At 37.4% G+C, this 26,859-nt stretch overlaps 5 protein-coding genes across 10 annotated transcripts; 2 read left to right on the forward strand and 3 right to left on the reverse strand.

The window, feature by feature from the left end:
- Positions 1-747: 747 nt before the first annotated feature.
- Positions 748-3,727, reverse strand: Yod1 (Yod1 deubiquitinase). Its single transcript, XM_077434829.1, has 4 exons — positions 3,435-3,727; positions 1,618-2,548; positions 1,044-1,375; positions 748-969 (listed from the first exon to the last, which is right to left on the reverse strand). The coding sequence occupies exons 2-4, from the start codon at positions 1,982-1,984 to the stop codon at positions 769-771; spliced, it is 900 nt and encodes a 299-aa protein (XP_077290955.1). The 5' UTR covers positions 1,985-2,548; positions 3,435-3,727; the 3' UTR covers positions 748-768.
- lili (LMBR1-like protein lilipod) lies at positions 3,269-14,469 on the forward strand. Of its 6 annotated transcripts, none has more exons than XM_077434824.1 (11): positions 3,269-3,309; positions 3,702-4,060; positions 4,945-5,209; positions 5,284-5,511; positions 5,658-5,726; positions 8,701-8,853; positions 8,935-9,113; positions 9,188-9,349; positions 9,567-9,792; positions 9,888-10,044; positions 12,294-12,722. In XM_077434824.1, exons 2-11 carry the CDS (start codon positions 3,998-4,000, stop codon positions 12,430-12,432), a joined length of 1,641 nt encoding a protein of 546 aa, XP_077290950.1. In that variant the 5' UTR covers positions 3,269-3,309; positions 3,702-3,997; the 3' UTR covers positions 12,433-12,722. The 6 variants fall into 6 exon arrangements, 4 of the variants coding, with proteins under 4 accessions (XP_077290950.1, XP_077290953.1, XP_077290952.1 ...); XR_013260834.1 differs by lacking the exons at positions 3,269-3,309; positions 12,294-12,722 and adding exons at positions 13,432-13,956; positions 14,013-14,469 and having other exon boundaries at positions 3,784-4,060; XR_013260835.1 differs by lacking the exons at positions 3,269-3,309; positions 12,294-12,722 and adding exons at positions 13,432-13,909; positions 14,155-14,469 and having other exon boundaries at positions 3,799-4,060.
- Positions 5,596-9,678, reverse strand: LOC143914565 (tetratricopeptide repeat protein 12-like). Its single transcript, XM_077434830.1, has 3 exons — positions 8,321-9,678; positions 6,304-6,549; positions 5,596-5,957 (listed from the first exon to the last, which is right to left on the reverse strand). The coding sequence occupies exons 1-3, from the start codon at positions 8,612-8,614 to the stop codon at positions 5,766-5,768; spliced, it is 732 nt and encodes a 243-aa protein (XP_077290956.1). The 5' UTR covers positions 8,615-9,678; the 3' UTR covers positions 5,596-5,765.
- Positions 14,425-16,578, reverse strand: LOC143914563 (histone acetyltransferase KAT8-like). The gene has a single exon (XM_077434828.1). The coding sequence runs from the start codon at positions 16,481-16,483 to the stop codon at positions 15,029-15,031; it is 1,455 nt and encodes a 484-aa protein (XP_077290954.1). The 5' UTR covers positions 16,484-16,578; the 3' UTR covers positions 14,425-15,028.
- A 2,313-nt stretch (positions 16,579-18,891) lies between these two features.
- On the forward strand, positions 18,892-25,905 carry Ctr9 (RNA polymerase-associated protein Ctr9). Its single transcript, XM_077434831.1, has 18 exons — positions 18,892-19,206; positions 19,290-19,388; positions 21,194-21,433; positions 21,520-21,788; positions 21,860-22,055; positions 22,129-22,356; positions 22,428-22,634; positions 22,706-23,028; positions 23,104-23,318; positions 23,394-23,680; positions 23,760-24,022; positions 24,098-24,299; positions 24,377-24,591; positions 24,674-24,806; positions 24,892-25,052; positions 25,134-25,409; positions 25,484-25,629; positions 25,714-25,905. Exons 1-18 carry the CDS (start codon positions 19,168-19,170, stop codon positions 25,716-25,718), a joined length of 3,504 nt encoding a protein of 1,167 aa, XP_077290957.1. The 5' UTR covers positions 18,892-19,167; the 3' UTR covers positions 25,719-25,905.
- The last annotated feature ends 954 nt before the right edge of the window (positions 25,906-26,859 follow it).

A 26,859-nucleotide genomic window follows, 5' to 3' on the forward strand; every position in this document is an offset into this window, starting at 1 on the left:
TATTTGATTTAACAAAGACTTACAATATTAATTTTCAATTTATCGAAAAATTTTAGCCCTAACCAATTTAACACATCAGTTAATAAGTTATGTATGTTTGTTGAATAAATCACAATGAATTTTACTTATATTTTTAAATTAATTGATTATTACTTGAATACGATGGAACAGAAGCTCATACATATATATGTGTGCAATACGCATGTGTGATTAAATTAAAATATTGAAATCAAATGGGTCAAATGTCAAAAGACTTATATAATTTCACATTTTATCATCCATATTTTATTTGTTAACAATACAGCGTTAAATAAAAATATGTATCTACTATATTAATTGAAATATATTGAGCAGGGACCAGCTTCCCTTAATAATCATTACACAAATTCATATATTTTAATTCAATATCAATTTTCAAATATGATTACATATATATTAATAATTAAAAATAAAGTAAAAATCAGTCAGTGAGATCTCATTCCCCACATCGTTGAATCAATATAATTAAATTATGTATATCGCTTTGTGAGACAATTGTATTTGATTTAAAAAAATGCGTAAGAAAATGAATCTTTGGTCAAATATTACAATAAAACTTCAAACAAAAGTGATACATTGAATTTAAACTCACTATGGAACAGAACAAATAAAGTGTAGATAAACAGCTATTACTATGCTTGTGACATACATAAATATATTCATTTTTTTTTTATTAATTTATCAATCATTTGTAAGTTTTTATTCCAAGTTCAAATATTGCAACGAATGCTAGATCTCACTAAACATGGTGTGACTGGTTTCTATCGTGTGCTGGTTGGCGCTTTTCAATCCGATTAGAACGGCATCACAGACTAAGCACTTGGTTTGAAAATTATTCACGTCGGTGTAAGGGTGAGACGACTTGGACAACTGTTCCGCGTCTTGTAAAATTTCATCGTCTTCGATCGGGAATATGGTCTGTATGCTACCCTGTGGAAATCGAAAACGGCACATGAAACACTGATAAATCTATGTATATACGGTTCGATCGAGACGAAATTTACCTCTGGTTTTTCGGAATACAAAGGATCGTAGTGTATGCCGTCGAACAACAGGAAAACTCGCTGTCCGTAGTCTTTGTCTTCGCCGAATTTGTTCACCACGGCGTTGAGAACGTTGACGACGTCTATTTCGATTCCGTAAAACGTAGAGAGAACGGATATTTCTATAGCACCACCCCAAGAATTCGGTTTCTGTATCCAATCGCAATATTCGGCGTTGGGTTTTCCTAAAAACGCTTCACAATAATTAATGCGATCTCCGGCCACGGCCTCGGCTATCACTTTTCTCAAATAAGGCGCGATCGAAGTGTCCACTTTTCCGCTCGTCACGAAACCTAGAAAATCATTTATACAATGTTACAATTGGCGTTCGAATATTGTTGACAATATCCCACAAGGTAAACTATTAATTAAGGTATTATTATAGTCGAGCACGTTTAAAGCTAAATAAAAAAATGCAGGATCAATCGTGGAGATGAGGGGTTCGTCTCGGTCGAGAAGTGCAGAGCCCAAAGGTCATAAGGTCAACCATACATATGTACATATAAGGGTGATGAAATTGATGAGTGCAAATTACCGACACTGGTGAAAAGGCAGGAGTTGTCCGAAGGCACCACATGCTTGATGAGAGGCGACCTGCCCACGAGTCCAGACACGTCGGGAGGGGGCGCGCGTGCGGTTGCGGGCGCAGGGGCGGGGGCGGGGGCGGTCTCGGCGACGAGCGTGTCTCCGGGGCGCACGCCGCACTCCGCGATGGTGATGGTGGGGGGCGCCGTGGGCAGGGGGCGCGGCGGGAAGCCGGCCAACAGCGTGAGAGTGGCGGGGCTGGTCTGCAGGCAGCGCGCGGCAGCCGCCACCAGCTCGGCCACGCTGCTGCCCGGCTGCAGCGCCCCCACCTCCACCTGCCCGCCGGCACTCCTCACACGCACACTGAACCCCGTCATCTCTCTCTCTCTGTCTCTTCTCTGCTCCTGCTCCTGCTTCTGCTTCTGCTTCTGCTTCTGCACCTCACTCACACTCACACCGACACCGCACTTTGCACAACTGTCAAGTGTCAACACACTCGCACGTCCGCCAACCTAAACCCCTCTAGCGTCCGATGATTCATGATCTACATATTTTATAATTATTGTTTCCATCAGCAAATTTCAAATAGTAAATTAATCATTGTTCAATTTGGTTAAGTGGCGTCTGTGACAGTATTGTTTAGCGACTAGAAAGCCACTGGTAGAAGTGACTTTCAACGTTGGCTCCTAATTCTAGCACTGTAACGCTTCGACTTCCTCATCGTTAGGTTGGCATCCTACTACCCCCACTCTCCGGACGTACCTTCCCGGGTGCGCGCAAGGAAAGAAGCGCTCTCTAGCCATCAAACTTCAAACGGACACGGTCGAGACTAGTTTCTCCCTGTCCCAGTCTCTTCTAACTAGACTTTCTTCGGAGACGATCGAGCTCCGATCTCCCGTCCCAGGCGCCTCTCCTCTTATCGTATCGATTTAAAATAATCACTTGTATATATGCAAAAATACAAATTTAGATTAAAGGTCTGTTCATACCTAGTCAGCACGTACCGACTTCAGCAGGTATCCGGCCGTACGAAAAGTATTCTTTGGTACATTTTGTATGGGTATATTCATACCAACCGTCACGTTTACGCCACGGCAGGCTTACAGCAGTACCCGACATTTCCTGTTCATACCTTACAGCAACATCCGTCAACGTATCGTATCCGTTTTTTTGGCCATCGTGGAAATATACACGCAAATTGCGTGCCATGATTCTGCCGCTTGGCTGTTTTGGACCAATTATCGATAGTGACAATTGACAGCTGTTCAATCTTTCAACATGGTTTTGGCGCAAATATTTAAAAAAAAAATAAATTTTTTACGGAAATATTTAAAAAAATTGTGTCCATCATCCACAAGCTCCTTATACAGTGTCCAAAACTCTCCTTCGGTTTTTCTATTTTTTAACATGGGATGCACATCAAAACGCCTCCGTGCTTTTTTATTGCCTTCTTGAGCTTCTTCTTCCAACAACAACGCGATTATACATAATTTTTCGTTCGATAAACGCCGAAACATTTTTGCTGACTTGTATTCTGACGCGTAGCTACGAATGCACGTGTATGCATTCGTATTGTAAGTACTCGACAATACGACGTAAACAATATTGCGCCGTATCGTCATGGCCTGTAATGTATAAGTAAGCCGATTTTGCGTTGCACACGGCCAAAGTGCTGTGAACGTGACGTGACCGCGACGTGTAGGTAGATATGAATAGAAATGTAATAAAATGACATATTTGAAACGGAGTCGTACAGTGCTAAAGCCGTGCAGTGCTGTTTGAACAGCACTGCACGTCTTATCACGGCTTACTCAAGTATGAACAGACCTTTAGTGGGACGGGTGATTGTGTGTGACCGATCTAAAGCGATCGGTTGTCCTGTGACCCGTTCACATTTGATTAATAATCACCGAACCAAATAATCACTTGTATATATGCAAAAATACAAATTTAATATAAATTTGAATATTTCAAATGTGAGGAAAAATATATTCAAAATATTTTGAAACCTTCCAAGCACACAGTCCGTAAAATGCAAATTATCGATATTTTTAAACGCGCAATTAATGATTGAACTTGCTAATTCATGCACAGTGACAACTGACAAGTAGCAAGTGCGCAAATGGTGTAATCAGCTGGCCGTATTTGTAGCGGCCGACGACCTGCTTCAGCGACCGAGTGGGAGGGGAGCGGTGAGCAAGTAGAGGCAGTGGGGAGAGAGACGATGTGTTGTTGAGTTGACGTGGGGTTTCAGACATGCAGGAGGGGTCAGGCGGCCCCCCCGCCCCCGCCCCCGCCCCCAACCGAGCCTCCGCCCCCGAGTCTTCCCCCACCCGCGCCCCCGCCCCCGCGCCTCCGCCCCCCGACGGCGCGCCCCCACAATCCCACTCATGGATCTGGAGGAGGCCGACCTGCGCGAGCAAATCTTCCACAACAACGTTCGAGAACAAATCGTCAGTGCCAACTTTTTTCACTTTCACCTTCACCTTCGCCACTTTTCGTGTAACCTGATCTCTTGACCATGTATAGATCTCGCGCCAATATTTACTTTGCCTTCAGTTCTTTCGACGAATCCTTTGTCCATGCCTAGTAGGTGACTTATGTCATGACAGTTTGATTTTTTTTAGTCGGCATTTAAATTTTTTTCCTAATTGAATTGATTGATTTTCAATTTGAAACTTCGCATACAAATACAACACATAATATTTACAAAGTGAAATTTGCATTTCATTACATATTAATCTAATTGATAGAGAGAATTAAATAAATTCTACACATTTTTTAAGTACATACATATATTATTCGTTTTTGATTGTCGAATTTAACGATCGCAATAAACCCCCAAATTATAAAATTATATTTCATATTGCATCACACTACGTATATTTGACAAAATCGTAATCGTAAAATTTTTGCGCAATTCGTGTATTTGGCTCGGTTTTAGTCAGAATGTTTTATAATGAACCAAAATTAACTATTTAATTTGTCGTCTATGTAAGCTATATGTTTTCAAACACTAAAATAAAAATATATTAACAACGCAATATTACACTTGAACGATAAAAGCGAAAAAATAGGAAGCAACTCAAAAACAGACACCTTGAAAATAACTTGACATTCTATCATATTTCATTGTTTTAAATGATTATCATTGAAATTTTGAAAGAACAGGTGTTCATAGTTAAAATCAGATATACATATGTCAAATTGAATGCACTTATCTGTGTGTCATAAATTTCCCAAATGCTATTTGAGATAACTGTTAAATATTCCCATGATGTTATTGCACGTACCAAAGGTTCATGTTATAAAATACTTCTATTGTCTTTCATTTTAGATATTTTTGCTGCTCTTTATAATGCTATATCTTGCCTCGTATGCGCTGATTGAAAAATTCAGACGTAAAGACCACGAAGATTGCTACTCGACGGACGAAGATGAAATAATTATATACCGAATAAGTGTGTGGCTGTGTACCTTCGCTTTGACGATAACCGTCGGCTCGCTGCTATTGCTACCCATCTCCATCGTCAGCAATGAAGTTTTGCTCATTTATCCCGATAGCTACTATGTCAAATGGTTAAATAGTTCCCTAATCCAAGGTTACTATTTCATTATATAATATCACTTCGATGATAAATTTCAACACGCTTAATATAATTTATATCTGTTTTAGGTCTTTGGAATCATGTATTTTTATTTTCAAACTTATCACTATTTGTCCTACTTCCGTTTGCGTATCTTTTCACGGAATCTTCCGGATTCTTCGGACACCGATCCGGAGTAATGTCTCGCGTGTACGAGACGTGTACCGTTCTAGCACTGCTTGCCGGAATAGTTTTGGGATTTACATATGTGATATCGTCATTGGTTGATAAAAACAACACAACCCTTGAGACGTTGAGTGAGTATATGCATAATAAACTTATTTATTTGAATTTGGGTTATTTATCAATCAAGGAAATGCTGAATAAAATCACGTATAACTGCTGTTGACGTTTTTATTATAATAATAAACACAATTTGTTACAATAATTTGATTATTTCCAGATTTGTGGAACTATTATCTACCATTTCTATATTCATGCGTGTCATTTATCGGCGTCCTGATGCTACTAGGTATGGTATTTATATTGGAATTATACATGTAATCTGTTTTTAATCTTCGCCATTGTCTTTTAAAAAGTCGTCAATCAATTCCTTGCGGTGTGGATGTGTTTGCAGTAATCCTTCGTAGCATTTTAGATACTGCAATCGGTTCCTCAATCCTTGATATGCTTTCGCTCGATAAATTCTCGCTTTGAAACTGTTGTCGTTCAATTTCAGAGCCCAATCGCAATCCGATAAGACCTGTTTATTTTACATGAACGTGAATAAAGCGAACGAAAATATAAACAAACAAATTATGCATGAAAATGAATTACACGTGAATTTTGTCTTTGATATATTCTACAGTTGCGGTGAAAACGTGTTGGATGATATATACGTAAACAATTTGCATTATAGAATAGCTGAGCGTGGACCAACTCAAAGGTCCACCTTTTTGTATCAGTTTCACTATGATAAAACTGAACACTTCTTTAGCTATGTGTATGATGTGGTCGCTGTTTAGCCATTTGCAGACCAGACGGCGAAACTCGGACCACAACTTGCCCACGTCGATCTTTTCGAATATTTCAATAAGTTTTTTGCGTACCTTGTCGTATTCCTTCAATTTCAATAATGTCAACGCTCTGTTTGTGTACAGCAAACAGCTGTCTCTTATTTGATCAATTGCTTTGTTGTAACGCGATAGAGCCAACTCGTACTCGCCTCTTTTGAACGCTCTCGATGCTTGCGTCTTCAACGTGTCGGCTTTTTCCATTCGCACTTTTTTATCGGCTGACCGCTTTTCTGCATCTATGCTCATTTGCTTCATGAACATTTCAGGATCCATTTCGTTCTGAAAATTTCATTGAATATATACTACATATTGTTTTTTTTTTCATACATCTCCAAACAGTGGCTGCTCGTGCATAGGAAATGCGGCGCTGCAGCACCCCCAGAAAAATTACAAAGAAATCGCATTTACAACTTGTATTTAGATATATTTGACATACTCATTAATAATTATGTCAAATATCTAATCATTCTTATTTAAATTATATTCACAAGTTGTAAATGTATACAAATGTGATTTTTTTGTATTTTTTCTGGAGGTGCTGCAGCGCCATAGTTTCTATGCACGAGCCGCCACTGTCTCCAAATCATTCTTCATTATTCAACATTGATCCACTTCTTAAACAATGCACAAGTTTCACGTTTGATTTGGTACCATTCTAATATACATATGTAGACCTCGTTAATTTATTCAAATGCTCCATTATACTTATTCATACTTTTCACTTCAGAGTTCTGCCTTCATACATATATCTAGTACTAATTAGTTCTCTCGTATTTTGTATGGTGACCGGAAAAATGCACTCGACATAGTTGCACTCTCGAGACATCCAAACTTTCAAAGATGCTCAAGGAGAACTTACGCAATAGAATTCCACAAAAAAGCGTCAATGGGTATTCGTATATTATCCGAGGGTGCTATCTTTTTTTGTGGAATTCTATTGCGTAAGTTCTTTTTGAGCGCCTTTGAAAATTGGGACTTCTCGAAACTGCGCCACTATTTAGTGCATTTTTCCGGGAACCATTTTGCTTAGTGATTTCAATTTAATGTTTATTTTATAAGTTGATATAGTAAAGAGAGTGAAGAGATTGAAATGGCAATGGGCGGGTCACGTAGCTTCAATGGACGATAGGTAAACAAAGAAAGTGCTGGAATGGTACCCAAGAGAATCTAAAAGGGTGAAAGGATGACGGGTGGTCGAAATTATAAAAATGTGTGCAATGAGATGGATGAGAGTTGCGCAAAACAGAAACGAACGGAAGTGTGTTGGGAAAGGTGTCATGCAGTGGTGGATGTTAAATTGCTGAAATTTAAAAAATGTGTGTGATGAGCATAGAAGTAGAATGCATAGAATGGTCATTGTTAACAAAAGTATCGTCTAAAAGCGAGCCATCGAAGAGAGAGACGGAAAGTCAGAAGAGAAAGAGAGAGACGAAGTTTAGCAAACAATGAACAAACTCTGCCATGCAGAGTTTTCGTAGCAACATTTTTGAAGGCTGAGAGCTATTCTATGCATTCTACTTCTATGGTGATAAGAGATAAGAGTTGGGCAAAACAGACGAATGGAAGTGTGTAAGAGAGGCTTTCATTCAGCAGTGAATGGTGAATGGCTGAGATTAGAGAAATGTGTGCGATGATATGGATGAGAGTTGCGCAAAACAGAGACGAATGGAAGCGTGTTAGAAAGGCTGTGATCCAGTAGAGGATGGTAAATTGCTGAAAAAATGTGTGCGATGAGATGGATGGGAATTGCGAAAAAAATAGAGACAGATGGAAGCGTGTTGGAGAAGCTTTATTTCAGCAGTGAATGGTGAATGGCTGAGATTAAAAAAAAGGTATGGGATGAGATGGATGACAGTTGCGCTAAACAGAAACGAATGGAATGGTGTTAGAAGGGTCCTCATCCAGCGGTGAATGGTGAATGGCTGTAAATGATGGTGATATATTTAATTTTATCAAAAAACATTGCGTACTTCTATATTGATTTCACAACATCCAAAATACTACAGAACTTTCTAGTAAATTTTATGTATATATTGCGATTAACACTTACTGGGTTTGTTTTTTTATCACCTTCATTACTATAGTTGGTTTTGTTTATAACAGTTCGGTCGCACTTTAGTTTTATATCGATTTTTCCGTCGGTGTCCAGATTGTTTTTTTCTTGCAAATAAATGTCTGCCAATTGTTGCGCATTTTCCGACGTCTCTTTATCCTCGGATACCAATCCATTGACTATTGCCGATATTTCCGTTACTTTATGCATGAAATTGTTAAACTCTTCATTGTTATCCATGATTCGTTGTAAATGTAACGTCTTCGTTCTTTGTTGACCGTTTATATCCATGGTAACCACGTCCTTATCAGTATAAATATGTACGTAGGTAATACTTATATTGATCAAACTGTTTATTCATCTTGATTTTCTTTTAGTGTGTACGCCTCTCGGATTTGTGAGGCTTTTCGGCGTGGTCGGTCAAATATTGGTTAAACCACAATTTCTCCGAGATATAAATGAAGAATTTTTTGCATATTCTTTGGAAGAGCAGACGGTTCGGCGGCGGCTAAAACTAGCTTTAAATACAGGTTTTATATATGTTTTATGATAAACTCTCGTATTGAAACACTTGTCGTATTAATCTTATATGTATTTGTTTTATTTTCAAGGAGAAAGTTATATATCACCGCCTCCTATCAGTCCACCGCTAACGGGAAGTCCGATTATAATGCACAACGCTGATATGAGCTCGGAAGAAACCGACAGTAGTAATTTGTTTAGATTGAGGAATGGCGAATTACAAGCTCATCTCAACGTGCAATTACAACAAGTTCAAGAAAAGCGAGAAGTATTCACTATACATTTTGAATTTAAACGAGGGCTATTTTTTTTATAAATGGTTAATAATAATTGTTATTTTAGTTAGCCGACAGTCAACGACACACGTCATCTTTCCGAAGAAATATTGTGTATCCATTTGCAGTTTTGCTTTTGCTGTTGCTTACCGGAATTGCAGTTCTGATGGTGTTACAAAATACGTTAGAATTATTAGTGGGATTTAAAGCTTTGCCAATATCAACATCGGTAAATATAAACGAGTTTGCCTTGAATCAACCGCAATTAACTATGTATATTTAGACGATTTTTCTCTATTTTGATGCACATAAAAAAATAAATGTTATTGTACAAAGATCGTTCTATTTTGAATGCTTTTTTTATGCACATCGTTCAGATCTGCTTCATACTGTGAATTTAAAGTGATTTATTTATGTGTGTGAAAAATAAACATGTCGTGTTTCAGCAATTCACTTTGGGCATTCGATCATTGTCGAGGCTCGGACCCATCGGAGCGGCACTCGAAGTGGCCGTCTTGTTATATTTAGCTGCCGCTTCGTGCACCGGACTGTACGGATGTGCGCATCGTCTGCGTCCTCGTCCTGCACGAACGCCTCTATCCCACCTGGTGGCCAATTGCGCGATGCTGTTGATTTTGAGTTCGGCACTGCCGGTGCTCGCCAAAATTCTAGGTAAAGTCTCCCCATGTCGAGTATGTCATTCGAATCATTCTGATTTAACCGATTTTGATACTAATTGATGTTTTCTTTTTATTAATTTTCTATAGGCGTAACAAATTTTGATTTGCTTGGTGATTTTGGTAGTATTGAATGGCTTGGTAATTTCAAGCTTGTTCTCCTGTATAACCTTGTGTTTGCGACAGCGGCAACCTTGTGTCTTATTAACAAATTCACTGCCACTGTACGAAGAGAACTATACAATAGGTTAGTTGAAAATGTTAATATTTTGTCCGATTGTGTGACGTTTTTGAATTGATTATAGGAAGTGTTGTCACCGTACGTTATTAACTCGATTGTAGATTGAGATTGTATTAATGTAATATAGGTTTTTCATTCCAAATTGACCCTTTTTCGTTTCAAATTGACTCTTTTTCATTTCAAATGAAACGTTTTTCATTTCAAATTGACCTTTTTTTATTACATACCTCCTTTACGTTTCACTTACGATTACAATTCAGGAAAATGTTTGCCTCTTATCCGATCGTTTTCATACTTTGCCATATTGCTCGTTTTGGTCATCAATATAAGTAAATGGATCCTCCGCCATTACGATGGTGCAAAAATATCGTGTAAGACGCGTTTGAAATCTGCCCGGCGAGATAGTCGTTGACGTTTATCCACCGTTTGTTTATTAGTTTTAAACATAGATGGCGGTAGTAAAATAAAATTATTGGTATTTTTATTCAAAATAATAATTACAAGGCCTCTTCTTAGGTTTATTTATTTCAAAATAACATTTAAAAGGGGTCAATTTGAAATGAAAAACGGTCAAATTGGAATGAAAAACCTGTGCATACGATTGGTACCTAAATTGAGAGATTTTATCATATCTATTGTGATGGTTGTTTCCCTGCTAGGGTTTTTTTTACTACAAGACTGACATTTTGAATGTTTCGTAAATCATTCCGGTTTGCACTATGTGTCTATAAGGCTGCTATTTATTCGTTGTTTTTATACAATTTTAGTACTTATGTAATGTTTTAAATTTTCTCTATATAATTATTATTAACATTAATTATTATTTTTTAAATTTTCTCATTTTAATTCATTTTTAAATTTAATTTCAATTCTACATGCCATTGCGCTGAATTGCAAACCTCGTCAATCAAAATTTTGGTTTTAAATTGTGCACCCAGTGGATTTTTAATAGTCTTAAATGCCAACATTGAAGTGTTTTTTTGGCCAAAAATTTATTTACGACGTTTGCAATTTAGAATAAAACAAATGAAACTTATTAAAAAGCGTTTGAATTTTTATATGTTATTTAACTCTTTTTAACGACAATAAAACAAGCAACTTTATAAGATATTGACTTTTAAATTCCAATAAATTATATTATTTGTATTGTTATCAAATTGGATTATACAAACAATAATTAATGTATTGTTAGTACTCGTAAAGTGAAATGTTTTAGGGGGAACGGTATAAAGGTATAAACGGACAATTGTATTTGTGAAAGACATTTCCGTCTTTTGTTGTTTGTAATGATTTAAATTGTGTGCGTATAATAGAGTAATTTTAATTAGAATTATATTGTTTAGAATTGTGTGAACTTTTTTTTTGGTCACACTTTTGCACATTTATGTATGTACACTGCCAAACATAATGCCAAGTATGTTGGAGTATAATTGAATTACGATATTATAATCCACCGTACAACAGTGCCAGTTAATTATATTTTTTACACTTATCGTGTTCACTAATCATTAGTGACTAATATGATTAGAAGTTGCAATGTGGAAATCTGATATATCGGATAAAATCAACATTGCAATAAAAAAAGACAAAGGTTTTATTGATTTGTATTTTATACTCTCCTTGATTATAATTGATATTTTTTTACTATTTATATAATATAAATTATAGTAACGGTTAGAATGTGTTGTAAAACATGCATTTACTTGATCTGCGATATATACAAATATGTCTGATATTCTTTTTACTTGAATGATATTAATTTTATTATTATACTTTATTGTTTTCTCGGTGAGGCTCTTTGAAAAATCGATTCATACAATCTTGGAATGTTTTTTCTCCGAGTGTCTCATCAATGTTTTTCAAACTATAAAGGCCAAAGAGAACATGGTTATGATTTACTCGATATGTATACTTTTTTTTATTCCTTTCATGATATTCCAGTCATATTCTTAAATACATTGTAATATTGTGTGTGTGTTTTTGCGTGATCTATGTCTCTCGAGTGTGTACGATCAAATGGACATGCACGCTGTGTTGCGAATGTGTGAAATACTCGTACATGAAACTATATTTTTGTATGTGTATTTAAATAAACGGAGATTTGATAAAACGTTCATAATTTTTCTTCCCTGCACACTCTATAAAAAGTCATCATAACAAATGCGACCAAATCTAACAAATTCATCCATCCAAAAAAACTAACAATTCAGATACATGTATCGTATTAAATAGTTTTTTTCTTTTTATTTATTTAGATTTAAATCAATTGGAGATTTCTTTTTTCCGAGGGAAGCTTCCGTTGACCAAAGACAAGTATCATCTCATACTACAAGTGTTTTAAACATTACAAATATAAGTGATAAGGACACTAGTGATCATATAAAAGACGATTGATTTTATACAAATCTATGTTTTTTTTTGTGTAAATTGTAATATATTCATTGTTTTTTAAATGTTTCATAAAGAATATAAAGAAATGTTATTTCAAATAAAAATAATTTCATTTGTATATATATATATATATATATCACCAAAAAGAAGACTGTTTTAACGTAATAATTATATGTAATTTTTTTAATATTTAAATTTGAGGAGTTTGAAATTTTTAGATTCGTATTTAATTAAAGAGGTATAGATTTAAAGATATATTATTAAATCATTAAGAAATCCAAAGGCTTATTTTGTATATTGATTTGTTTGAGTCTCCATTCAATGATGCAAAAATCCCAATAAAATCCAATTTGCACCTCATTCCAATGTCAATATATTTAACCCGCTACAAAACAAAACGAGTGATTGGTTGACATTATTTCATAACTAGTGTTGTACCCGATGACATATCATCGCATGGGTGTTGGCATATTAAGTTATTAAATAAAAAAAATTAAAAGAAATGTGTTGGTTTGATCCGAATGCGGTCGAATTTTTTTCAAATACCTTGTAAATATATTTAAATTAATATTTATATTTAATCATTTAATATGAAAAAAAAGATAAAAACTACCTACATGTAAATAGAAAAATTTGTTAATTAAATAAATTTTCAATTGATTGCGGTAAATTCTCTGCCAAGAGGAAACATTGGTAGCATATAGTATATATAGACGTTTTTTCTTTTGTTATTGTATTCGTATATACGTTTTGGCAGTGGTTTAGCTGTGACGTACATACATATGTATGTCGAATCGAAACTACGATTATAGTACGGCGAGCGTTATCTATAAAACAGACAGAATAGCGACATTACCTAATCTTGACATAAGTTCTGTTACATAGGTTTGCTATCGTTTCGCTCGCTAATATTAAATACCAAAAATATTTTTTTTACTCCTTTTGGTAAGGGTACATATCTGGATTAGATTCATATTCATAATCAGTTGATCCTTTGTTCAGGTAAGATGGAGTGGAGCGGTCACGAAAACCACATGGCTGTGATAACGCTACATGAGATAATGAAGAGGGCCAATTAAATTTTCAACATACTGAAAAAGCTTAAACTTTCGAGAATGTTCGTGTATCGAACGATCAAAAGATTCACCATATCCAACTCATTATTAAACACTGAAAGAAATGGCCAGCCGAGAATAGTTCGATCGTCGAATCCAATTCATGTAGTCCAAGAGCGAATTTGAAGACATCTCCGAAAACGGGAAATCATGGTATAAAATTGGGATTGAGCACTGAGATCAAGGTCTAGGATAGTTAAGATTGACCATAGGCTTAGTGCTTATAAAGGATGTACAAGTCGTCTGTTTACATCTGCAACGATAATGAGACTCATAAAATCAAAAGAGCATATTAGTCGACACAGTACTGGGGACTACGAAATTTTTTTAAGATAGAAGATAAATACAATAAACAAAATGATCGGGTATATGCCAGAATTACCCAGGAAGCTTCTCAGGTAGTCTACCGAGAGCAGCGGGCATATATCTCTCTTTGTTGGGGGGGTGCCCCAAGAAGGGATGAAAAAGCTGCATTTTTGCGAAAAAGGATTAAAACTTTGGTTTTAGTTTATTAAAATGTCTTGGAACGCATTGTGAAACCCCTCAACACAAGCCTATTTAATAATGAGCGTTGTATAATTCGGCACAACCAAAAAAAAAAAACGGAAAGAAAAAGCGTTGCTGACGGTGAACATTCGGGCATTTATCAGTATGGCAGAATGACCTGGGAGACCTGAACTTAATCCCCTGGATTATAAATTATATTCAGATCTGGAGAACATAGCATGCTCTAAACGCCATTGATTTTTAGAGTCGTTTAAGATGATTTTGAACAGAGCAGTCGACAAATTGCCAATGGAAGTGGTGTATGCAGCGTGGCCGATCACGTTAAGGGGATTTATAGAAAATAAGGTGGACATTTCGATAATTTTTAAGTTTTATATTATGTGCATATGTTTGTTGTAAATAAAATTTGTTTTATGTCAATATGTCTTTTAGTTTTTGTTCTGTGATAAAATATATTTGTAACAGAACTTATGGCACTACTAGGTTATATATATATATATGATGTGATAAAAATGAAAAGAATGTTTAATGTATTTTAAAAAATATATTTATCACAATAGTAAGAAGATTCATAGAACCCGATTTAAACATAATTAAAACTAAAATACTTGACGTAGATCTTTTTGAGAAAAGATAAGGTAAAAATTTATATTATGTCAATTATTCAATTTATTATTCAACGTTAATTTATATTTGATATGAATTAAAGGGGAATCGTCACACAATATATATTCTTAAAATATCCTCCCGGACTCTTAAAATAACACGTTCAACAACGCCAGATTACAAAATCAATTCGGAATAGGAGATTGCCAATACGAAACGAAAATCGTAATAAAATAACCCGCCGTTTTCCACGGACTACAAGTTCAACAAGTCAACAACATTTAACAACTATGATTTGCGTTATAAGCGTATATTAGCAATTCGGCAGGTACTCATTGTTAAAAAAATAAAACTACTACTACTACTAGAAGCTACTTCTTCGATTTGGAGTATGGCAACTTTGGCGGGGACCATCTCAGCGCATTCGGATCGACACACAGCCGTGGCTTTTTAAAGTGCGAACTCATCAGATGCTCGCTGACTATCTTTGGCGTGACGCAGATAACGTGCTGCCCCTTCCAATATTTGACCATGTTCATGCACTGCAGAGTGGATATAATATCCGTCTGCGATATGCCGGTCATTTGGCTCAACTCTTTGATGCTGACGCTGCCCCGTCCCTTGCGCAAATAGTCGAGCAGGATCCAAGACCAGTACGAGCGATAGCTCAATTTGCCGAGATCCGATAGAGGTTTTTCGGGACTGCCCACGACCTGCTCCAATCGAGACAGTTCGTAGCTGAAGGCTATTAAGAGTTTGCCGTAGCCTTGTCTTTGATACGGAGGCAGAGTGAGGATGCAGGCTACGTTGTTTCCTTCCGGCGATTCCTTCTCTTTGGAGAAATATCCGACTATGTGTGCGCCCTGTTTGTCGACCTCGCATAAGAGATAGAAAAGGAACGGTTCTACGTCAAAGTATAACGTTTTATGATCTAAGAAGAGTTTCGCAAGCAGGCAGAGATTCTGGCAGTAGGTTTTGTGATCCTTGCCGTCGACTTCGAATATAGCTAACGTGCCTTTGCGGTATATTTCACTGCCTCTGGGTTGTCGGTGCGGACACCGCGAGCAATGTTGTTTGTAGGTGGTTTCTAGTCGCATGTAAGTGAGGCAGTATTCGCATATCCACAGCTTGGGCTGTTTCCCGTACTCGTCCGGGTAGGGACTGAAGTACCAGGTGTCTATCTCGTACTTGCCGATCTGAATGCGGTCTATGTATTTGACTTTGGTGATGGCCTCGTGCTCCTTCTCGAGCGCGGCCGTGGCCGGGTCCATCTCCGCGTACGTCTTCTGCACGTGGTTGATCTCGTCGTGCTTCCGCTTCTGGTTGCGGGTGATCTTGCGCGCCGCCTTCTCGAGCATCTCGTCGCGGTCGAGGGGGTGCGGCGCGTGGGGGTGCGAGTGCGGGTGCGGGTGCGGGTAGGGGATGGCGGGGTGTGCGTGCGCGTGGGGGGGCGGCGGCTGCGGCTCGTCGTGGCCGTCAGGGTTGTCGCAGACGTCGAAGCGGTCGGGCATGACGCGGCCCTTGGTGACCCACTCGTCGAGACGGCGGTCGGCGCCCTCGTAGTGCACGTAGTACTCGTGCGCGCACACGCCGCCATTCCAGCGCGTCTGGATGACTTGGGCGGGCAGCCAGGAGTCGCCGCGCCGCACCAGGTACTGCTCGCCCACTTCCACGGTGGGCTCTTCGGCGCCGGTGCCGGGTCCGGGTCCGGGTCCGGTTCCCATTCCGGTTCCGGTGCCGGTGGCGCTCGCATTTCCGCTTCCGGTCGCGCTGCCCGTGGCGCCGCCCTCGCTCTCCTCACTCTTGCTCTTGTCAGACGCAGCCATAGCCTAGGCGTCGCGACGCAATTCGCCGGCTGGCGGCCGAAACGCGGCTCAACTCGGCCAACAACTGTGCGTCATGCGTAATTCGTATCGTTGCTATGCTTATTCGCTCTTCGCCACCCCTCGTCTTCCTTTGCGGCATAGGTTCGGTGGTTCGGTGATTACTAGACAAATGTGAACCAGTCGCTCTAGATCGGTCACACATGATCACCCGTCACCAGTACCGATTTTAGGGGGGGGGGGGGGCTGATAAGTTAGGGCGCCGCTCGATCCGCCAAAAGCGCTTTAAAATTAAAATTAGAGCGCCAAAGGTCCTACATTTGTACCCGACAAATTATATTCAAACAATCTACTGGAAAAATCCGATCTTCAAATTAAGCTCACCGTGAATTAAAAATTTGATATTATTATCAATTTAAAAGCCTTTATTTCAAATAAAGTTCAAGGTAAAATTAATCCACTCATTGTGTTATATTTTATAAAACAGCACAATTCACAAGAATTATATCCAAACATTTGGATTTCTATGCTTTTTCTAACACTGCCTAAAACTGTAGCAAGGTCCCAAGGCCAGGAAAAAGAAGGATGGTAATCCAGTTTTTATAATTTTTTTCTAAGGGTGTTTAGAAAAAATTATCCGAGGGCGCCATTGGGTGTAAGGCCGGCACTGCCCGTCACACTATAAAACTGGTCACGAGAAAATTGGTCACGAGAAAACTGGTCACAATTCTTTCCTAGTCATCGATGACCGTTCACCTTTACTAGGATCACAGGAGGATGGAGAGCTGTCGCTGTCTGAGTGACTTCAGTTTTTCATTAAATTTATAATATTTAACATCATACCAAATAATAAAATAAACTTGAATAATAATTATTTTGAATATTCTGTTAATCCTTGAATAATTTTATGAAATTTTTCTTTAGAAAGCAATTACGCAACTAATCGTAATTTCCATTGACCTTCACGGGAAATCCCAAGGAGCTACGCAACTACGCATCAAACATAGAACACAAAGGAAGACCTCGACCCCGTCGGAATCTTCCAGAACGTGATCTCACCAGCCCAGCTACGCGTTGCTCAAGCAACACCTTTATAAACCAGTGCATCGTCCCCAGATGCCAGTGAGAGTCAGGAACTCGACCTAGCTCGTTCCAGTGAATCCTTTACCTACTTCGCTGTACATACAAATACACCTGTATTAATCGAGTAATAAAGATCCTCTTCAAAATTCAACTGAATTTCCATAGGCCGGGAAACGGTCCACAACCTTCAACCCCCCTATAGGTTTCTACTGCCACAGATTGGCTTTTGTTAATAAATTAGAAATTGAGTGTTTTAACACTGTGATGTATGTATGGTGCATTTTTTTCATTGCATTTTACTGTGTATTTGATTTTTTTTTATTTGTTCTCAATTTTTTGCACACAGGCGCAAAAATCTACGAGCCGGCTTTGATAATAAATGACATGTCAAAAGTGTTTACTAACAATTTAGCAGCACACCCTTTGGCGCTTTATATTTGCACAAATGTGTGAATGGATTGCGCACAACGCTTGTGGCTCGAAGTAGACATTATTTTCTCCATCAACGAACTGAAATCAACGGGCAGAAAATTTATGTCTACATTAGTCTTCAAACATTCCACCCAATAATTGTAAATAGGTTTTTGAGCTCTTTTTCTTATCATGCCGTACATTAACATTAGAATAATATAATACTGTAATGAACGGTATTTCGCGCGTCTTTATGCAGAGGGCGTTATACGTCGTTATTCTTCCAAGAGTCGTGTTATGTAGGAACGTGGACTAACCTTGGGATAGTTATATAAATGTATATAGTCGGGGAGGTTCCTGACGGCAAGTCGTCTGCGTTGATAACAGCTTCCTCGTCGGTCTCACGGCTGAGGTTTCTCCGGAAACAGCGTGAGGAATGCAGGGGAAGTTGGGCTGGAACTCAGGGGAGGGAGTGATGCTACACTCGACCTCGTGGCGGTTCTTCAGCAAGATGGCGGTGGATCTCTCGGACCCGTCTCCCCCTGGAGACGTGCACAGGAGAGATCTTTCTTCGACGGAAGTTCGCGTGTAAGAGGCCGCGCGCCATCTGCGCGTGCGCCTATATAGCTTTTCCCTGGGTGGCCACTCGACATAAAGGGCGAGTGTTGCCCTATGGGACGATGGGAAAACTTCGCGTTACAATACTATAATTACTAACTAAATTAAATTAAATTGTAATATAGAAAATGATCAGTAGTTCAATAGCTATTAAAATAAATATAAGATGTATTGTGAACATAATTTCGTAATAATAAAAAGCATTTAAAAATCAAAACATTCCACCCCATTTAACTTTGAGTCCATGACAAAAACTTTCTGCACAAAAAGATGCGTATAGCAGTCAGCCAACGTCAATTACATTACGATTTCTCTATCTCAGCCATTGATGTATAATATTATATATCTATGATCTTAGCCAATTGGAAGAGCGCGCATTAGGAGTCCCTGTTTGAGTGGTTCTGGCTGTGAATTGTGGTGTTCAGAGTAGTGGTGAGCGGCAATTGGCAAGCGGCTAGCGGCAAGTGACAGACAGCGTTGTGGTTATCTGCGTCGGAGTTCTAGAGTGCTGAGCGTTGAGTGTCGAGTGTAGAGTGTTGGGTGTGGAGTCCCCGAACTCGGGACTCTCACCCAGGATGGCCGCTCTAGAAATCCCCTTGCGGGACACTGACGAGGTTACGACCGAAATAAATCACATCATTATAATTCCAAATTTTAATAGAATCCATTCTGTACATCGTACTTTACATTATTACAGGTAATAGAACTCGATCCCGATCAGTTGCCGCACGGAGATGAAGTATTAGGAATACTTCGACAGGAAAGGTCACATCTATACACATGGGTCAATGTTGCGGTAATCATTTTTTTTTATTTTTTTAATGTAACTATGTAGTATCTTCTTCTTTCTCGCTTGCTTAATTCTAAGCTTCGTAGTACTTTTGCATCATCTGGAATTCGGTGGATGATCCACCTTTACACTTCTCAGTCCTGTGCCGAGTTGAAATCAGTGCTTACTTTTAGAGCTTTAATTTGGTCTGACCATATTATAATAGACTGTTATCTCGTTCCGGGCAAAGTAGAAAATAATTCTAGGTGTTATGGAGAGTCTCCCTGAAACTGCCAGCTCTTTGAGAATGGAGACGTTCGGGGTCTTGTGGTCCATGGAATGCGCAACATCCACCACATTTCGAAGGCATCTAACATGTAGCTTTCTCTCTTTTTAAGCATCAATGTTTCCACTCCATGCAATGCAATGGGAATCACCAGATATCGTACCATACAGATTTTCGTTATATGTAGAATGGTTTTTCTATATCTTTGTCAAACTGATCATTGCCGTTTACGCCATTCCTTTTCTGCAGATTTTTGATTGGTATCCTCCTTCTCTTGAGATCAAAGCACAAAGTAAATAACATCTTTGACCTCCTCATAGTCTTAAAGCATTGGACTTAAGAGGGACTCGTATATATCAACGAAGAGGGTTTTTTGTTTATTTCTAGACCTGGATGCTTACTCTATTTCTATTCTACAAAGTAGTTCAGCCATTTCATAATGCATAATGCCGACCAATGTTGCCAGCAACTAAATAATAAAAGAAAAAAAATAGCCTCAACAGTTCAATAATATTACATATATTCAGAGGCATTTATTTACATAGATTCATCATTTATAAGGCATTTATTTACATCATTCAATAATATTACATACATTCTTCCATTGGTTTTTTTTTAATTATTCTATAGTGTGAGAAGGGTTTCATGTTCTAATTCTCAGTTTTGGAAAAGTCTACTGAATTTGCAATTTTTGGTTTCATATTTTATTTTAATTTCAATTTTCAGTTCCAAAAACACTATTTCTGTTTGACTTAAGATATAAACCAGCAGCATAAATCAATGATTAGCTTGTAATGCTTTCAATTGTGTGGTCACGGGGTCTATCCCTGACATTGTTGCTGGCCAGACCTTGGATATGTGACTCCAAGGTCGATCGTTTCCTTTCAGAGTTTACCAATTTCAGAGAAACAATTTTAACCGTTTGCCCGCGGCCGTCTTCTATGGAACCTTTGGGCGACAAGTCTGTAGCGCGGCTGTCTTCCATAGAATTTTTGAACTTTGCACGGGATTTTGAGCCTTATATGCGCCTATTTCAACTGTTTTAAGGTTCAAAATTGGTTGAATATATTACTGAGAGTTGAATGCCATCTATTCAATTTGCTTAAAATGAATATATATCAGTCAAAATTAGTTTTTTGTGGAACCATACTGAAACCTCGTTTATGTGACGTCACGTCTGTTGAACAATGGCGACGATACGTCTCAATTGTATGAAGAATGATTATTTGACAATTAAGCCAAAACTACGAGATATATTATGTATTTTATTGTTTAAAATAATACTTTATGTGTTAATTAACATATCTGGTTACTTGAGTAAATATTAAAATCTGAATTTAAGGTCGAAAACTCGATTGCCAAATTTGCGAAAAAGGTGCCGCGTACAGGGCTTGTTCGCTATATTTATTGCCACGGGCAAAGTGTTAATACTTGCAGTACTTATGTACAATGGTTGACCATAGATGTCGTGTAAAATAAAAATGGGTGTATACCTGTATAGATAAATAAAAATATGATTCATTTTTTGCATATATTTGTATTTCAGATTGCATATTACAAACAAAGTAAAATTGAAGACTTCCTCAAAATATTGGAATCTTCTCGCGATGATGCCAACATTGACTACAGGGACTTTGAAAAGGATCAAATGCGAGCTCTCGACATGTTGGCCGCTTACTATGTACAAGAGGCCAACAAAGAAAAAAACAAGGATAAGAAGCGAGACCTTTTCATCAAGGCGACTGATATCTATACAACTGCAGATAAAATCATTATGTACGATCAGGTAAAAAAAAAAATGTTGATATTATACTATAATGGTGATATTATACTAACCTGCTGTTCGTGTCTGATTTCTATTGTTATGTTTAGAATCATCTATTGGGTCGTGCGTACTTTTGCCTGCTGGAAGGTGACAAAATGGAACAAGCTGATGCTCAATTCAATTTCGTACTGAATCAATCGCCCAATAATATACCTTCGTTGCTCGGAAAAGCTTGCATTGCCTTCAACAAAAAAGATTATAGAGGGGCTCTCGCCTTTTACAAGAAGGCTTTAAGAACCAATCCCAATTGCCCTGCTGCTCTTCGACTCGGCATGGGTCATTGTTTTATAAAGCTCAGCAATCAGGATAGGGCTAGGTTTGTATAAAAATATACTGCAAACTTCAAGGTGATATGCATTGAAATTTAATTCGTCGCTTTATTTACAGAATGGCTTTTGAACGTGCCTTGGATTTAGACAGTATGTGTGTCGGTGCATTGGTCGGTCTGTCTATATTGAAACTAAATCTTCAGGATCCAGAATCTAATAAATTGGCTGTGATTATGTTGTCAAAGGCTTACTCTATCGATCCTAAAAATCCTATGGTCTTAAATCATTTAGCTAATCACTTCTTTTTCAAAAAAGTAATGTATTGTAATTAAATTATTTATGTTCAAATATAATATTTCTACTAATTTACTCAATTTAATACTTTAGGACTATGGTAAGGTGCAACATTTGGCTCTACATGCATTTCACAATACTGAAAATGAGGCAATGCGTGCCGAAAGTTGCTACCATTTGGCTCGTTCGTTTCACGCTAACAGAGATTGTGACCAAGCTTTCCAGTATTATTATCAAGCTACTCAATTTGCTCCCGCTGCTTTCGTACTACCACATTTCGGCTTGGGACAGATGTACATCTATAGAGGAGATGCCGAAAATGTAAAATACTAACCTATATACATTTGTGTAGAAATTCTTAAAACATTGTAATTTATACATGCGCTTTTCAGGCTGCTCAATGTTTCGAGAAAGTCTTAAAAGTACAACCGAATAACTATGAAACCATGAAAATTTTGGGCTCCTTATATGCAGCGTCCAATTCGCAATCCAAAAGAGATATTGCACGTACTCATTTAAAAAGGGTCACCGACCAATTTCCAGATGATGTGGAGGCTTGGATTGAACTAGCACAGATTCTAGAACAGTCTGATCTACAGGTTATTTTACTATTCAAAAATATATATGATGTGAATTCATTCAGATTATTCAATATACATTTCATTGATAGGGATCATTGGCAGCTTATGCTACGGCTACAAAGATTTTAAAAGAAAAAGTTCACGCTGATATCCCAGCGGAAATCCTCAATAATGTCAGCGCTCTACACTACCGCTTAGATAATTACCCAGAAGCAAAGATTTATTTAGAAGAAGCGCTCGAAAGATGTAAAATTGAAGCTGAACAAGATGCACAGTATTATAATTCAATTGCCGTTACGTGTACGTATAATCTTGCAAGATTGAACGAGGCTCTATGTCAGTTTGACAAGTCCGAAAAATTGTATAAAGACATTTTGAAAGAACATCCAAATTACGTAGATTGCTATTTAAGGTATTTCATTACAATATATTTAGAGGTTGTATACAAATAACATTGCCTGTATGTAATCTGAAAACACGTTTGTAGATTAGGGTGTATGGCTCGTGATAAAGGTCAAATTTATGAAGCTAGTGATTGGTTCAAAGAGGTGTTGCAACTCAACAATGAACATCCAGGAGCTTGGTCACTTTTGGGAAACCTTCATTTGGCTAAAATGGAATGGGGACCCGGTCAGAAAAAGTTCGAAAGAGTTCTGAAAAATTCCTCAACGTCCAACGATACTTATGCCCTCATAGCTTTAGGTATTAAAAAATGCAATATCACTTTTGTTTTACTCCATACGCATTTGTGTAATTAATGGTGCATTTATTCTTTAGGTAATGTTTGGTTGCAAACTTTGCATCAACCTACGAAGGATAAAGAACGGGAGAAACGTCATCAAGATCGCGCTTTAACCATGTACAAGCAAGTGTTGCGCAATGATCCTCGTAACATTTGGGCAACAAACGGAATAGGCTCTGTTTTGGCGTACAAAGGTTGTATCAACGAAGCAAGAGACATATTTGCTCAGGTGCGAGAAGCCACCGCTGATTTCTGTGACGTTTGGATGAATATTGCTCACATATATGTGGAACAAAAGCAATATATAAGTGCCATTCAAATGGTAAAAGTCTACTTACACTTTTGAAGAATTACAATTTTTTCGTTCAATTGTTTATTACACTTTTTAATTTTCATTTCAGTACGAGAATTGTCTTAAAAAGTTTCATAAAAATCACAATGTTGAGGGGTTAGTGTACTTGGCTCGAGCTTTAGCCGGTGCTAGTAGACTACGAGAAGCTAAAACAGCATTGTTACGAGCTCGCCGTGTTGCTCCACACGATGGGGCACTGCTTTATAGTACTGCTATAATATTAAGACGATTGGCTACTCATGTTTTGAGAGATGATCGAAGTACTTTGCCTACGGTACTTGGAGCTGTACACGAATTAGGACTGAGTCATAAGTTGGTTCATTTGAAATTCAAATGTTTAATATTTTTTGAAAATATGTCGCTAATGAGTTAAAATTTATATTTTAGGTATTTCACTTATCTTTCTCAAACCACTGGTGGTGATAGGCTTCGTTATGATACTCAGTTGGCAGCTTTGGAAGCACGTCAGTGCCAGGACTTGCTTTCTCAAGCTCAGTATCATGTTGCTAGAGCTCGGCGTGCTGACGAAGAAGAGAAATCTCTTAGACGCAAACAAGAAATGGAGAAAGAAGCGTTCAGAAAGAAACAGGTTTGAATTTGTTTGTTTTAAATTTGGTTTGTAAATTGACTTGATTCCTGGTAAATGGCTTTTTTTTCGGATTATAGGATGATGATCGTAAAAAACGTGCAGAAGAAAAGGTCAAAACTTCTGAGGAGATGCTTGTGAAGCGTCGTGAATATCAAGAAAAAACAAAGGCTGCTTTGTTGATTGAAATGCCATCTGAAGGTAAATCATCTAAGAGGGGTAGGGGTAGGAAGGACGATTATGTATCTGATTCTGGTGGCAGTGGAGATGATGAAGGTGCTCCAAAAGAACCTGGGTATGTCTTCCATCGTTACATACATATTGTATGTTTTGTTGATGTTATTGAAATTCATACAAATGTGTTTTTACAATTTTAGTGGTGATCGAGGCCGTAAGAGGAAACGAGAACCAACAGAAAAGAAAAAGAAAGGTCGCAAGAAGCGAGAAGGAGGCGGTGGTAGATCAGATTCGGACAGTGAAGTCAAAGGAAAGAGAACAAAGAAAGGAAAGGTAATAACTTGCATCGAAATAATGTAAATGTTTCTTTAATCGATTAATTTGTGGACTTTTTACAAGCTTTTTATTACCATTATAGGGCAAAGAACCCAAAAAGGCTTCAACGGATGGACTTACTGCTAAACAAAAATCGAGGATTGTGTCTAAAGCCACTATTTCTACTAGTGAATCTGAGGATAGTAACAAAGAAAGTAATACAACAAGTAGAAAACGGATTGTAAAAAAATCGGACAGTGACCGGTATGAAATTCTTGAATCTGTACACTATTTTTTTTTAATTACTAACAACTTAATGAAATTATTTTATTTGCGCATGTCTAGAAGTCGATCTCGTTCGAAATCTCGCAGCCGCTCTGGATCCAGAAGCAAGTCTCGTTCGAAGTCCAGAAGTAAATCAAAATCAAGAAGCAAATCGAGAAGTGTTTCCCGATCTAGATCTAAAAGTGGATCCCGATCCCGGTCCCGATCTAAAAGTGGGTCCAGATCCAAGAGCAGGTCACGCTCCAAATCCAGGAGTAGGTCGCGATCTGTATCTAAAAGCCGGTCCAGATCGAAGTCTAGATCTCGCAGCAAAAGTGGATCTCGATCCAGATCAAGGTAAAATCAATTTTAATCATCATTTTTATTATTACTTCTGTTGATCGATATGTAATGCGTTTATTTAAATGCAGAAGTATATCGCGCTCGAAATCCAGAAGCAGGTCGAAAAGTGGTTCACGATCGAGGTCCAGAAGCGGATCTGCCGATTCGAACAGGTCAGGATCCAGACCTGATACACCTATATCGAGAAAATCAGTATCGGCTAGTGATGACGAAGGTATATTGAATTATATACATGTGTACATAAATTACATAATCAATATATTTGTCAATAATCTAATATATTTGATATTTGTTTCAGGCTAAATCATTCTACGATCGTTGGTGTAAATTCGAATTTTTAGTTTTTATATGAAGACACTGCATGAAGATCTCGGATTAAAAAGTAAAATCGATTTAAAATTGACTTAATTCAGTATAGTGGATTTGTATATATATATATTTTGTTTTATGTATTTAATTGAACAAATAAACCAAGATAATATATGTGTATATATTTTTTTTATTATTCCTTTCACATATAATTTTTAAAAACACATGTCCAAGTAATGTAGATTTTACTAGATTCAAAATTTTGAGCTTGTGGCTATAATATACATACGTACGAGTATATTACTAGTCAAATCATCACATTTTGCTAAAAATATCACCAGTTTAAAACAATATGTGCAGTTTCAACGACTTGAACAGTAAAATGCAGAGGAACCATTATCCAAATATATATGTATATATTATTAATTGATCAGTCTGACATGCTCAAAATATGAAAATGGAATAAAATAAAGTGAAGATTCCAATATGTCGATTGGTTTTTAATAGGTGTTAAGGCCCCATGTAAGTTTTAGCTTTTTTTTATTTATATTTTGATGTCGACTGCACCGCTGCTCCACAAACAAAGAAATATTATTAAAATGAGCGGTGATTGCAATTATTACAAAAGGACAAAGTATGTGTTGTATAATAAATATGTATAATATTACAAAGTTTAAACATAACAGTGTCTAAACATTTGGTTCAACAATATTCCAGGTATATATGTACTATATTTTCATTGTTTGAAAAAACAAAAGTTTATTATATATATTGTTTTTTTTTTTAAATAGCAAAGAAAATTGTATTACACATCAAAAATAATATAAAATCAACTATTATCCATTCATTGCGTTCCTACCAGAAACAATTTATTGCGAGATACAATGTTTTTATAAGCAAAACTACTATGAATAAATAGTATATCGTCACAACTCTTTAAATAGCTTCTAAACGACTATGCTAAAATTTAACTAAACCAAACGGGTTTACAACCTATACGTACATGTAAAAACGTTATTGAAGTTTGATTATTATTTATTCTTAACAATTATTTTTCATGTCATGATAGTATAATTATTAACCATAGATATAGAATACATAGATACGCCCTGACGCTCTAAGCCGATCACCCTGT

Source organism: Arctopsyche grandis, chromosome 7, assembly GCF_051622035.1.
Source record: "Arctopsyche grandis isolate Sample6627 chromosome 7, ASM5162203v2, whole genome shotgun sequence".
Lineage (NCBI taxonomy): Eukaryota > Metazoa > Arthropoda > Insecta > Trichoptera > Hydropsychidae > Arctopsyche > Arctopsyche grandis.

What these genes read in the sequence shown, in the direction of transcription:
- Yod1 (XM_077434829.1), bottom strand. Translation starts at nt 1,984, where the DNA reads ATGACGGGGTTCAGTGTGCGTGTGAGGAGTGCCGGCGGGCAGGTGGAG. An exon ending in CTGCCTTTTCACCAGTGTCG is followed by an intron (nt 1,376 to 1,617) that starts GTAATTTGCACT and finishes ATGATTTTCTAG; the next exon opens with GTTTCGTGACGAGCGGAAAA. An exon ending in TGTATTCCGAAAAACCAGAG is followed by an intron (nt 970 to 1,043) that starts GTAAATTTCGTC and finishes CGATTTCCACAG; the next exon opens with GGTAGCATACAGACCATATT.
- lili (XM_077434824.1), top strand. Translation starts at nt 3,998, where the DNA reads ATGGATCTGGAGGAGGCCGACCTGCGCGAGCAAATCTTCCACAACAAC. An exon ending in AAATAGTTCCCTAATCCAAG is followed by an intron (nt 5,210 to 5,283) that starts GTTACTATTTCA and finishes TATCTGTTTTAG; the next exon opens with GTCTTTGGAATCATGTATTT. An exon ending in AAGTTCAAGAAAAGCGAGAA is followed by an intron (nt 9,114 to 9,187) that starts GTATTCACTATA and finishes TTGTTATTTTAG; the next exon opens with TTAGCCGACAGTCAACGACA.
- LOC143914565 (XM_077434830.1), bottom strand. Translation starts at nt 8,614, where the DNA reads ATGGATATAAACGGTCAACAAAGAACGAAGACGTTACATTTACAACGA. An exon ending in GTGATAAAAAAACAAACCCA is followed by an intron (nt 6,550 to 8,320) that starts GTAAGTGTTAAT and finishes TGAAATTTTCAG; the next exon opens with AACGAAATGGATCCTGAAAT. An exon ending in AATTGAAGGAATACGACAAG is followed by an intron (nt 5,958 to 6,303) that starts GTACGCAAAAAA and finishes TAAAATAAACAG; the next exon opens with GTCTTATCGGATTGCGATTG.
- LOC143914563 (XM_077434828.1), bottom strand. Translation starts at nt 16,483, where the DNA reads ATGGCTGCGTCTGACAAGAGCAAGAGTGAGGAGAGCGAGGGCGGCGCC.
- Ctr9 (XM_077434831.1), top strand. Translation starts at nt 19,168, where the DNA reads ATGGCCGCTCTAGAAATCCCCTTGCGGGACACTGACGAG. An exon ending in TACGTAGATTGCTATTTAAG is followed by an intron (nt 23,029 to 23,103) that starts GTATTTCATTAC and finishes ACACGTTTGTAG; the next exon opens with ATTAGGGTGTATGGCTCGTG. An exon ending in AAAAAATCGGACAGTGACCG is followed by an intron (nt 25,053 to 25,133) that starts GTATGAAATTCT and finishes GCGCATGTCTAG; the next exon opens with AAGTCGATCTCGTTCGAAAT.